General features: G+C 41.4%; 1 protein-coding gene across 8 annotated transcripts in view; it reads left to right on the forward strand.

Moving 5' to 3' along the window:
• The window catches only part of PDE1C (phosphodiesterase 1C), a 254,737-nt gene that overhangs the window by 13,287 nt on the left and 227,679 nt on the right, over window positions 1–13,771 (forward strand). For 6 of the 8 annotated variants that reach the window (XM_075053744.1, XM_075053693.1, XM_075053710.1 and 3 more), the window contains one exon: window positions 8,533–8,559. The exons of the other annotated variants lie outside the window; for them this stretch is intronic. In XM_075053744.1, the coding sequence (XP_074909845.1) occupies window positions 8,533–8,559 (27 nt within the window). The remainder of the gene's footprint in view (window positions 1–8,532; window positions 8,560–13,771) is intronic. 8 annotated transcript variants of the gene reach the window in all.

The following is a 13,771-nucleotide window of genomic DNA, read 5'->3' on the forward strand; positions in this document are numbered from 1 at the left end:
TTTTACTTCATATTTTTCTTCAGCTAAATCCACACCAACTGCAATGGCAGGGTTTTTTTGTTGTTTTTGTTTGTTTGTGGTTTTGGTTGGTTTGGGGTTTTGGTTTTTTTTTTACATGAGGACTGATGGGAAACTGAGTAAATATAGAGGAAGAACCTCAAGATTTCAGTAACTGTCCTAGCTCTGTACAAAATCTACATGAATGAAATCATAGTTTTAGAAGTTTTTACAACAATATTTGCTGACTTCTTTTGTAGTTAAGATGCTAACACATTAAAATCCCAGTCCAGTCTGTTGCCCAGCACAGGGCAGTTGCAGAACTGAAATTGAGTTTGCCCTTCTGATTTGGCCTTACTGAAAACCTTGTTTGGTGATGAAGCTGGAGTGCTCAATTGCGCCTGCAGTGTTCCCAGTGCTCCCTGCAGATCCTTGTACCTCAAACTGTCTTGCTCAAAACCTTCCTATACAGACAGTATTCAATGCAGATCAATTAAGTAAACTTTTCTTATGTTGCTTTTTCTCCTCATTTGGTATACGTACTGTGCCATGGAAAGACACGCAGCAGTTACCTTGCCTCTTCTGATAGCCAGTGGTGTTTATCAAAGTTTGAGCAAGCTATGATTGCCCTTTGTTGAAATGAAGCTAAACAAAATCATGACAATTGATCACAGGTCATCTTTACGTCAGTGGCAAATAAAATACCGTCAACTAATACACCTCTCTTCTACTGCTTGAATAAAATTATTATAGCTGTATAGGGTCTTGCCCATGGTCAATAGGTGGCTGCTTTTACACTAGCCTTGGGAGATGAGATCAAGCTGTGGGTTGAGTTTGTAGTGCCAAGTAAGTCAAGTCAGTTGTATCCTCATTACCTGCAGGAGCAAATCTTGAGAGTGACTCCCTTCTTACCACCCCGCTTTCCTCCTTCCCCCTCCCCATACTTGAATCCCTGCTTTGCTAGGGAATTGGTACCCAGCACTCTGGCTGTGTACACAACAAAGGAATTTGGACTCAAGTGCAATTTAAGGTCAACAGCTCTCATGACAGCATATACTGTAATAGTGTTGTTAACATCAGTCTGCTCAGATCATATCTATAACACCCATCTGTAACACCTCCAGGCTCTGTCCACTCTTTACTAAATGGGTAGAGAAGGGATTGCAGCTACCTTGGATTTGTACTGCAAAAGAAATTCCTCACCACCTGTGCTGTCACAGAGGCTTTTCTGTAAGGAGAATTTAAACACGTTGCCTCTCCAGCTATGCTTCATGTGGACTCAGTAAACACATTAGACCCCAAATGACCAAGTAGGAACCTGGTTGTTAAGGCACAGGCAAGAGCCCTATCAAAGGGCCAGCAGAGCAGGGGCAGCACAAGAGACATCAACTGTTCGTTCATATGTCCTCATGATTGCAATCCATTTTGGAGATGAAGCCACAAGGTTTTTTTTTGCCCAGTTGTTTAGAAAACTCAGTAGCTAGACTGGTAAAATCCAATGGTCAGCCACATCAGCTAAAATTTATCAAAATAGCATTTTCTTTAGGCAAAATCAGTGACGACATTTTCTGACCTTCAATTATTTTCCTACATTATTTACTGATTGTGAGTTGAGTGCAAGCTTCATTTCCACTTTGTAGCAGTACTTCTTGTTTCCAAGATAATGAATGTTTTTCCCTCCTTATTTGGCTGTAAATCTGTTGTGCCTCTCAACTGTCTTGTCTCCATTTCTACTGAAATCATCATACATGTTTCAAGTTCTGAACGCTTCTTGTCTTTGTATGCCTGCGCCACACTTGTCCATGCTTGAGAGCATGCGGGCTCTTCTAATCTACTTAAAATGAGACAAGTGACTGCCACATCCTCTCACGGTTTCACTATGTCCCCATGTAGTTCAAGGTCCAATTTAAAATCATTCATCTTGTTTTTTAAAAATCCCACATAAACTCTCCATCAAATTTCAAGTATCAGCTGAAATCTTTCCTTCTTTCCTCACCCACTTCTTACTGTTTCTTCTCCTCTGCTGTCAGTAGTCTCTTTGATTGTATTGTTTTTAACTTAGCACAGTATTCTGGTAAACAGCCCATGTGGAAGAAAAAATAAATGATTTTTTTTTTTTTTTAATTGAATAGAGAGTGAGTAAAGCAAGAAAGCTGGTCTTCCTGTTTCAATTAAGGAATTAAAAACCCAGCAGGAGTTGATGGCATCATACCCTTTGAAGTCTGGTGATCTCAATATATTTCTGAGTTCTGGTCAGGGCTCTCATGGGATCCTGAGCTTTGACAGATGCCAGTCTGTAGTCTGTGCTCTGAGATTGGGTTTTGTGAATTGATTTATACATGGTTATTAATATAGGCTTTGGTAACGTAACGTAAATGCGTCACTAATCCTGTGATGATGATGATTAATTGGTAATGCATTGCATGATTCAGAATATTGAGCTGCTGGGAGAGAAGATTTTCAATTTATTTAAGTGATCCTATCAATCAGAAAATCTAGCTTGATTTGAGCCCCCAGCCACCTCACCCTGAGAGTGCCGCACAGGGGGATGACGCCTACCCCCAGTATGAACTGCTATGCCACTGTGATACGGCCAGAGAGGGCACCTGGGCTTGGGAGCTGGGAAATGCTCTTAACCCTCCTTCCTAGACATGGCCATCAAGGGGAAATCTTAGGGATTCTGGACCAATGAGCTGGAAAGATTTGGGGACAAAAGTGGTAAACATGAGTTGTGGTCAGCTCTTACAGAAAAAGAAAGGGGAGGGATATCATTCAGTAAAACCATAGATTCACTGATGGGTAACAAAAGAACAGGAAGAATCTTCCAGGTTTGACCTGTAGACAGACTTGTTTCTCTTTTGACAAATTTCATTGCTTATCTCACTGTTGGTTTGCTAAACTGTGAAACAAGCTTTTAGTAGAGCTATCTTAACACCTATTCTAACATCAGAAGCCCAGCTGTGGCAGAAAGGAAAGAAAAGAAAAAGACTTGCAAGAATGTGCATGTTATGAGGTGGATGTTTCATCGCAGTAAGGTGGCTTTTTCTCTCATTGCTTCCAAATATGCTGGTGAGAGGAGCCCTGTAGGGAAGCAGAGATGAATAGCCCTGGCTTGCGTGAGCTATGGACGTAGTGGGACTCCAGTACTGAAGGACAGATGTTGTTGGGTGCTTTAGTTAATGGATGATTAAGCTCCCACTCACATCTGAAACATGCTAATTATAAAGCTTCTAAGTATAGAATAGGAAAAGTCCCTCTTTCTCCTTGAGCCTATGAATAACTAATTTTAAATATTTGCTTGTGACAACTGTTTTCTTCAACAATTGTGGTTCCTCTGAAGAAGCTGCTGCTTTTTTAAGATGTTCCTCTTCAGGCAGGAGTTTCCCTCTTCTGCTCTGATCATGTTTACCAATGTCAGCAACAAAAATAAGGATACGGCAGGCAAGCTCTGGCGAGGCTGACTGCATTAGCCAGGAGGAGTTAACGTCCCGGTAGTTTCCTTTTCCTCTCTGCCTCCACCACAGAGTGGGCAGTAAGGAGTGTGCCTCAGCTGTGGCTGTACAAAACCTGGTGTCTTTGCTTGAAACCACCATTGTTGGCAGTTTAAGCTGAAAGGCTGAACTTTGCACTGAAGCAGCCGATGCCCAGGGATGCACTTGTGACTGCCAGCTGTGCTGCGAGGGTACTGACCTGTGGCAGGGCGCTGTGTGCAAGGTGGCTGGGGGCAATATCTTTTTAAACTCCTGCAGCAGATTCACTTTAGCTAGTTTCTTGGTGCCCTAAAAAGTTGTTGCCCTCTTTTTTACCAAGCAGCGCAGATCCAGCCTGAAAGCACACGCTGCGTTAGATCCAGGCTTGTGTGTTGTCAGCTGGTGGTGGTACAAAGGGGAGAGTACAGGCCACCAAGTTTTAAGGACTTCATAAGATCTGTCTGGCTTGCTAAACTGCTTTGACCAACTGCGTGTGCCCTCTGAACCCATTGCAATGGCCAAGCAAAACAAAATGCGTTAGATCAAGCCACTGTGAGTGGCTGAAAATTGAGGCACTTCACCATCTCAGCAGGCTAAGGACATGCTTGTGGCACTTGGCATTCCTGAGCTAGGAGGCATTAACTCACTGAGAAGTGTCACCTGCACTCACCTGTGTGTACCTCAGGTTGTTAACCGCAGGTCCATCAGCTGGTGGCCTAAGGCTGATGACTGCACTGAAGTTACAAGCCCCCTTACCAAGGGCAGATATAACCCTTAGTTTCTAGCAGCAGTGTGTGAGCAGAGCGTGATGCTCATTAACTTTGAGAATTTAGGATAAATTTCCAGAGATGAAGTTAGGCAAACATCCTCCTATTACTTCTGCAGCACCCACAGTTTTACTTCATATACTGAAAAGACAACATTAATACCAAACCATGTGGAATAATACCATGTTAACCAAGCCACTATTACGAGTAAAAAAAATTAAGTGGTTAGTTAATTCTTTGGAGGCTGTGTAGGAGTGAAGGAGCAATTCATCTAGGTACTTGATGCTCTGAGTTATATGATTATGGGGCAAACACAGAGCAGTTGGCAGAGTTACTTAATTCCCCCAACCTCTCCATCCTTACTCCTCTTCGTACCTACTCAGTCACATTAACTCACCTACCTCTCTCAGAAGACTAAGGCCTGAGAACCTCATTACCAAATTCAGACATGTTTTTTGTGTGTTTCTCTTAAATTCTCTTAATCTCTAGGTTTCTAGATGCACAGGAAGGGTGAGCGCTTTTTGCAGCAACTCAAAAGTAGTGTTATTTGGGCTCCAGTTATGCCCCACTGTTATAAATTGATGTGCAAACCCCCGTATAGCTAAGGTCACAATGCTGAAGAGCTAACAATCTACTGGAAAAGGGTCTGATGGGGAAATATAGGCAGAAAGCAATTTGCCTGAGGGTGCACCGGAATTAAATGGCAGAGGTAGAAACATAACCCTGGGAACAGATACTTAGCCTTGAAGAAGTTGATGGGCATCGAAGCACAGAGAGAAATTTTGCATGACTGTTCATTTCAATGGGAGTTGAGTGCCCATATAGCTGTAGCTAGCTACATCTTATTCGTGCTTAAATACCTTCAAAAGTCTGTCCTAATTTTATGTTGGACCAGTATATTGTGGTGTTCCTCTGGCCACACAAAAGATTCATTCATTCCCAGAAGAGCAGATACTGAAATAGTGGGGCCAACTCTCTTGTTGACTTCATCTCATTTGAGTAAAAAATTTTGTCCCACCCACCACTTTGTTTAGTTTTGATTGTTACAAAATACCAATTTTTAAACTCTTACTGGGTTTATTTTCATTCAGCTCCCGTAGCCTTCTTGTACTAGGACTGTCTCACTTCATACTACACTCGTGCAGGTGTAATTGCCTTAAGTTCAGGGAAGTTATTTCTAGTTTACAGTGGTAATATAGGGCCTACCTAGTGTGTCACCTGCTAATTCTCTTCAGCATGAAAAACAAAAATCTACCTTGTTCTAATTTTTTTTTTTAATGTAAGCTAAATGTAGACCTATGAGTAATACATTCCACAGCAGGTAGCAGGAGTTGAATGGATGTGGCAGTTCTAGCATGGCATGCGTGCAGCAGAAAAGGAAACTGAACTTACGCAGATTTGGTAATATCAGTAAGTCTCTTGCAGGCATAAGCACAGGATGGCCCGCAGGTGTGGGAAGCTGTAACACCACTTTCTTTATGTCTCTCTCATTCTTTCCCTCCTGGGAAAAAGGGATAGCTTGGGTTTGCTCAGAAAATCACGTGTCCCTTGAGCTTGACTGGAAGATGTGTCTGTTTCCAGGTTTATCCCAGAGCATCTGCTAAAGGCAATTTAGCAGCTAGTTCCTCTCTGCATGGAGTTTTCCTGGGGAGATAAACCAGGATAGCTTGTCCCACATGTTTTTTAAAATAAACAGCTGAACAAAAAAAACCCCTAACCAAGCAAACCAAAATCCCCACCCTCCAGTTTCCTGTTGTTAATTCACACATGGTTGCTGATTGCAGCCAACCTCTGATGCTGGCTGTGGTATTAAAAGAGGCACCTTCTAATTTCCCTGTTTGCAAGAAGCAGGTAGATTTTGGAATGCTAAAAGTTCAGGCATACAGGAATTTTTTTTGCTGGATATCAGAATCCGCTAGCGGTGTTCCTTTTAAAGCAAGTGTGTGCAGTAGTGATACTGAATCTATAAACAAGGGTTCCTTTAGTTACATTCTCTTCAACTGTAACATGCAAATTTGGTGCCTCTAAATGCAGTCACTAACTTGGTACATGTAAACCTTGACTGTAACTGGACTGCAGGTGTGGAAACAATAAACAATAATTAAAAAATACATGTTTTTAAAACTCTTATGACTAGGCAAATGCTTTTTTCCTAGTACTGTCATCTGTGATGCTACATGGTTTGCTAATGCAGTAAAAATATTCTCAAGTAAAAGGAGCATTAAAGGTGTAACTGATCAGAAAAGTGATGTTGTTACTCAAATGTGAAGAGCACCTTAAGGCTGAGTCACCTCTTTAAAATATACAAGGAAATTTTAGCTAATCAGGAATTAATGAATGGTATCTTTGCTCAAACGTGAAGCATGGCTGAAAGAGAAGGACTTTATAAAAAGATGTGAAAGTCACTAACCAATAAAGGGAAAAATATTTCTGATGGTGCTGGAATGTACTGTAAGACACTTCCAGGGGAAAGAATTAACTTCTAAATAACTTCATTTGAAAATTTAAAAAGTTATATGGCAGAAATAGAAATGTAAACAAATTTGGATTTCTTGGGAATAAGATATTTTAATCAACCTGGATTGGAATGGCCAATCAGGTGGGGTTTTTTTTCAGCATTTTCTTTTTGCATGAAAGTTTAGTGAAGTTCTGTATTTGTCAGAATATAAACTCCTGAATCTAAACTCTTCAAAATGAAATTTCTACTCTTCGCCCTTCTGAAATTAAAATTAAAAATTCTCTTAGAATCAGGTATGTCTAAGTGGGCTTCTGCTTGTATGTGTCAGCATCCTGAATGCCAGTAAGCTAGAATCTTGATATTGCTATGAATGTTTGCTCTTTTACTCCTTTGCATCTATTCAAGTTTAAATAAGTAAATCTTCACACAGTGAAGTGTAAATGAAATATTTAAAAATCCTTTGAAAGTAAATATCTAGGATTTTTATGGTTCTGACATGGTCAGAATACAGAAGCAGGTACAAGCATGAGTACGATTTCTAAAGGTAATATTAGATGGAACATTTGACAGCCAGGAGACATTATTCATGCTTCTTATTAAGTAGAAAATAGCACTACATTCCTTTTGCTATGTTTATTCTTATTTTTAAGAAACAAAACTCCTTGTTTGGATTTTCTGGTCCTGCCTTAGCCACAATTTTCCATGTGCAGTAGTGTCAGAGGTGAAAAAGCAGAACTTGATGCTTACAGCAGTAGACCCATTCTAACAATATTACCTACACATTGAAAAGGTGGGGAACGTCTGTTAGTGTATGGCTAAGCAACAGGGTGTTGATCTTGCACTCCTCATCACAGTCACACTGAGGCTTGTTCCCATCACTGCTTGTGAAGTTTAGACATCATTAGCTTTACTTTAAAACATAAAAGCAGAGCTGAGCTCAAGTGAAATCAATGCCCCGTTTTGCCAGGCACTGTGCAAAACCATTGGAAAAGGCTGTCTTAGGATCAAGAGCTCACAGAAAAGATACAGTGCAGATACAGCTCTGCAGCTAACTATAGCCACATGAGTAACCATGCAGAAGGGCTCATGATTATTGCCTTACTCTGAGCATTGGCAACTTGTGCCATTGCCTACTGTAGAAGACAAAATCCGCCATGCTAAGAGGAGTAAGAAGTTTACAGCCTTTGCTGCAATTGATGTGGTGTAAGGGTTGGGGAGGAGAAGAGGTGCTGTCAGTATGCTTATCCGCTCTTGCCATCCCTGGTCCTGGGCTCAGGTCCCAAGATACGTGCAATGCAGTGAAGCTCTGTGGTGTGGTATCTGGGATTTGGTGGAGTACAGAACTTGGTAGGATCTAGACTTTCTTTTTAGAGCAAGGCTGCTGTAAAACCACTGGGGTTTTCCACTGAGTGACCACAGCCAATGTGGTTGGATGCATCACATCACCACCACTCCATCTTAGTGGGCTCTCCACAGATAAGGCCATACTTATCTGCTGGATGGAGACATAAAAACTACTTTACTACTAGTAAGTAGAAGTAAGTTTCTGCCACTTGAACTTCCTGTTAAGTTATTTAGAGTAATAACTCATTCTTTACTAACTGCAGCAACCCTGTCTTACAAGAAAGGACAAGATGTGCATACAGGCAAACACACACCTTTTTCTACTGAAGTTAGTGGCAACCACCACTGAGGTTAGCAGAGGGGAATGGCTACATCAGGTTTGGGGCAATCTCATGGCAGAAGTGACTTCATTGCTCCTGATTTCTGACCCTCTCCTTTTCTCCTCCTCACCAGTGGAGCCTTCTTATCTCAGTTGTATTTTGTTCTTTTCCTGCAGGAGAAAGTACAAGAAAACGTCACAAAGGTAAGAGTAAATCGCAGAGGACTGGAAGGTATTTGTGAGTCGTCTGTCTCTTTTTGTTAGGGGTTTGAAGGAGGATTTTCCTGTTACCAGATTGGTTTTGTTCGCAGGGAAATGCCATTCTACTGATTGTTTCCCCCTTTGAAGGTTCATCTTGCACTGTTGCTGCTCCAGATCCCCTCTGACATTAGTGGTAGTTCTCCCTGAGTAAGGACAAAAATATTTATCCTTGAAGGTCAAACCCTAATAAACGTCACTCTGTTCCTTCTGCAAGATCTGCTGGTTCTAACTCCTATCGCTTACTCATGCTGGAATAACAAAGTGAATTGTGGGCTTGTAGTGTTGCTAATGATCTGTGCCTTTGCAGGAGACTGAAGGAAAATGGGGATCCTGTTGATTAACAGGGCCTATTACAGCTACCTGATCTAGTTATCTTACTGCCTCCTTGCAGGAGGGGGAGGCCCAATGGGGGTCTTTGACAGATTCATTTTTCTTTCTGGGGAGCCCTTGTGCCTGGTTGCTTCAGAGCATGCACTTTGCAGCACAAAGTTTTTTGGTGCTGAGTTGACTCCCCCTCCCCTGCATGTGGAGTATTAATTGGTGACTTAATCTCATGGTGTGCCGAGCATCTTTACTTCATGTTGACTTTAACTGGATTTGAGACTCCTGCAGAGGGCTTTCTAAAGACTAAACTCTCCAGCTCTGCTGAATGTGCCCTTTAATGTTGTGTGATGATGGAAAGAGCTGGCAGATAAGCCAACATGATGATGTGATGGGCTAAGACATCACAGCCACCCCTCCTGTTTGCTGTCACCCTGTGCTGAAGATGATCACTCCAATGCAGCATTGGCAGGACAGGCTATGTGTGTGCTTGTGTGTCACAGCCACAAGAGACTTAAGTGTGGTGGCTTGAGTCATGGATGAGGTGGGTTTGAGCTATGACATGGAAAATACTGATTTGGAGATTTCTGTGCTGAACTGTGCAGGTGGGCATTGTGAGGTGCGAGGCACAAGAACAGGAAGAAGGTGTACATGCTCCCAGTTGTTTTCCTAAATGTGGGGCTGACACTGTAGTTCTGTTTGCAGCTCTACTTTCTTCCCATTTCCCTTGCAGCTGCCATGATTGTCAATTAATTAGGAACATGTCTCTGGCCAGAGATCTTGAATTGCTGCAAGAGGATTTGTTCTGGGGCTGAGATGGTTTCTAGAATGAATGATTGCTCTCTGTGTGTCCCCTGCACTGCTCACATTGTCCAGAGTACTGTGTCTTATCTGGGTGTGTTTTGTGTACATAACCATGGCATCAGAGAGGTTTGTGTTCGGCATTTCTTCTGTATGGGAGACTTTCTGTAAGCCTTGAAAGGGAGATGAAGTATGTTAAAAGCTCCTACAAGCCGAATACACAGTTATACCAATGCATACAGAGAACCGAATATGTCAGTCTGTTTGAACATACCATTCCAGGGTTAAGTTTTGTGCCCCAAGGGATTTTGAACTTTCTTTTTTTTCTCTCACTGTTACCCATGCCTGCTGCCTGACTGGTGGTCTGTGCCCTTGCGGCAGCTGGGCAGGCGGGCTTCTTGGCCCTCTCATGTCTAACAATTGGTGTGAGCTCTGTGGAGGGAAGGGGCTGCTCCAGAGACCAGCACACAGCCATTGCTGAGCTGATAACCTCCTGATAACCTTGCTCAGCGGGTGCTGGCTGGTGGCCGGAGGGCTGTGTAGCGCAGCGGGGTAGCTGCTGTGGCTGGGAACCATGCTTTGCCAGCACCGAGAGCAAATTAGCTGTCTAGTAAGCTTCTGACTTGAATTTGCCACCTGCTGTGTGATTAAGGTATGATGCTAAATGGGAAATTGCACATACTGCCATCTGATGCAGAAGTGTAACATCCAGCAAAGTGACGTGGCAGGACAGCAGTTCATTTAAAGGCTGGTTTTAAGTAGCATCTCTCTGTTGAGTTGGTAATTCCAGCAATGAAAATAAACTGATGACTTGGCTCAGGTCTCCACCTTCATTTCCCACATTCGTCTGTTGTGGGGTTTTCTTTTTTCCTTTGTTATGTTTTTTCAAAACGATCTTGGTGGTTCTTAAATCACCAGGCTCTGAAGGGTGACTGGCAGCTGAAACTGAATTGATCTTTTGCTTCCTTTTGCATCTTCTTCCTTTTGTTTCTCTTTGAGGTGTGTTATCACATAAGAATGCCTAGGTGATAGTAAGCAGCACTTAGCTATGTAGGAGAAACACTACAGTCCTCTACCTTGTAGTGTAAAGAAACAGTTTACCCTGAGTGCAGACCTGTTAGGAAGGAAGATGAGGTATGTGCAAGAAAACTTGAGGAGAAAGAGTCAGAGAAAAATCTGAGCCATTCTAAAATTGTAATTGGAAATGACAGACATTGACTCTTGCATTGATCATTCTGTTAACTGAGTTGACTAAAATGCTTTTGTAACAATAATATATTGATATGATTTTCCTCATAAACTTAGAAGTTTCACAGCTGTCTAGACAACCCTAATTTCATTAGTCCCAACCTGATAATTGCATCTGAACCACTGAACTGTGATGTAGATTAATCACAGCAATACCAGAGAAGCAGGATATTTAATCAGAACTTGGGTCTTCTGTCATTCTTCTGTCTCGTTCCCCTTAGGTAAGTGAATAGTAGATAGCTTATTATATAGTGACTGGAGAGTAGTCTGCAAGAGGGAGAACTAGATGGGAAGCCAAAGCTCTCTTGAATTTTCTGGAGCACCTGAGACCTCAGTCATGTTTGATTTGACTGTTGAAACTCCCAGTTATCCTGAAGACAGCCAGCTGTGGGCTGCCAGTGTTTTCCTGCACCTTTATCTCCCTGGGAGATTAAAAGGGAAATGAGCCTTTCAGGTAGCCCTTGGCAATCCCCTTCTAGATTGGGTGACATTTAGCTAGTGCAGGCAGTTTTGCACTTCTAAGGACTCACTAAAGTCCTATTTGTCTTCTCAAAATTTGTCAGATAAATAATCTGTGATAGTTTACATGGCATAAATTTTTCTCCATTACAGTCCACAGCCATGCTTTTTTGCTCCACCAGTAACACAGAATTGCATGTGTTGCTGTTTTAGTTTAGCTGCATGTTGGTTAATTGTACAGTTTAATTTTCTATTAAGATGCAAATGCTTCTTTTACAGTGGACTAATTTTGGATAAAAGTCAAGTAAAAAGAGTCCTGATATTTTATCCATCTATCGTGCATGGATGAATTTTTCCCCTAAGTACCTGTTAATGCTATACATGAAGTACAAAATAGAAAAGGAAATGTAACCAAAGTGCCTTTGAAATATGGCTGTGACTCTGAAAGAAGCATCCTAACGGGCCCTGCAAAATACTAATGTGGTTTCTTTAAAAAAGTTTGTACTCTGATTAAAAAAGGTCGACATCTGGTACAAAGCACATGGCCAGAACATCAAGCTTTCCCTAATTTTCATAAGGGTTTTGTTGTTTCTACTTGAGACTGTCAGGCAGGAAATTCATAAGCAGAGATCTTTTCCATCCCTTTCCCACACTTTCCTATTCTTTCTCACCTATGTCTGTGCTTCTAAGTTCCAGTTTGCTCCAGCATTTAGTTGATCTACTCTTGGAGGAAAATTTGAATGTGAACATGTTCTTCCTTAAAAAAAAAAAAAGTGTGATGTATTTATGTTACTGTGTGGCACAAGAGGTGAAACGATAAATGCACAAATGGTGTTATGTACAAAATAAGTGGAAAAGTGTATTTTTTTTCCCCAACTTTAGTTGATAGTCATCTTCAGGGTTACTCATACTCATACCTATTTAGATTAAATTAATCCACTGTCTCTTCTGGATTATTTCAAAATGCAGGTAAATTTATAGCCTTGCAAATCTCATTCTAGGTAATCTTTAAGTTAGGCATTTACTCGGGACCAGATCCTGTGAGGAAAACTCTGCTGGGATTAATCTCATCCTTTAGTGCTGTTAGGACACACTAAAGAGATCTTCATTGGAATGAAGCATCAGTGCTCTCTCAAAGCTGATTGTCTGAGTAAGGGCGTTATATATGGTGGTAGTTGTCACTGCCATTGATAGAATAGTGTAAACTGAAGGGGACCTCTGGAGGTCGTCTCTTCCAGCTCTTGGTTCTTGAGAACATCACTGGGGCCCTAACTCTTGGCATTCATCAATTTACTTAATTTGGCAACATGCTTAGTCCTTAGTTCTGATACCATTTCATTTCCATAGCTTATCTATTGACTTTGCAAGGTTATCTTAATTACACATAATAAAAATACCCCTAATTCCTTAAGCTGTGCAAGTAATTATAATACTGCTTAACTCAAGTTTTTCTTTATATATAGTATCCGAGCAACTCCAGCAATATAGGATGCATTAAAGGTTGATATCCTAATCAGTAGAATGCACACACAGTGCATGACTTGATGTGTCAAAGTTCTTTGTAAAGCATAGTCTTCTGAGTGCTGAGACCTCCTCAGCTCCCTGTAACTTCAGTGGGACTTCTTGAAACTCTGCATTTCAGGAAAACTGATGTTAAATTTTCAATTCAAGGCTGCTGGGCATTGAGCAAAAAGACATCTGCTGGCTTATTTCTATAATATTACAAGTGAAACTGGTTCTGTTAAATTTAATGAACACTTAGTTTCACTAAAAAAGGTATTGATTTGTTGAGTGCTCTGTATTCATTGCACTGCGGAAGCGTAGGTGCTTTGGGAAAAAATTGAACGTGGTCACGTAAGTAAAGCTTATAATTAATCCGTATATGAAGGGGGCAAATTAAAGTGACATTGGCAACCTTAATGTGATATTTCCTAGCTTTCTGGGTGCTTGACTTTGCAACCTGAATGATCTTCTACTGTAGTTTAAGTGCAGTCAGATACTGGCAGCATTGCACAGCTCTGAAAAAGAGGCTGTGGTTCAAGTTAACAAAGCTTAAGTGGAGTTTGTGCTTTAATTCACAGAGAAAGTTTATATTGCTTGGCTATGTGTAGGGAAACTTCATGTTGAGAGGAGAAGAGGAAACCCGCCTTTCAGAAAATCCCAGCTTTTGTTCTCCTGACATTTTCTGTAAGAGGAAAACATTGAAACATTGGAAGTGATGGAGGCTTTTACATACCCTCCCTCTTTCTGTCCTTCTCCTATTTCCCTCTGTTTAAGAGAGCTGGAAGATGCATTGAAGTTGGACTCCATACAGATACACATGTAT

This window comes from Buteo buteo, chromosome 2, assembly GCF_964188355.1.
Source record: "Buteo buteo chromosome 2, bButBut1.hap1.1, whole genome shotgun sequence".
In the NCBI taxonomy this organism is placed as follows: Eukaryota; Metazoa; Chordata; class Aves; order Accipitriformes; family Accipitridae; genus Buteo; species Buteo buteo.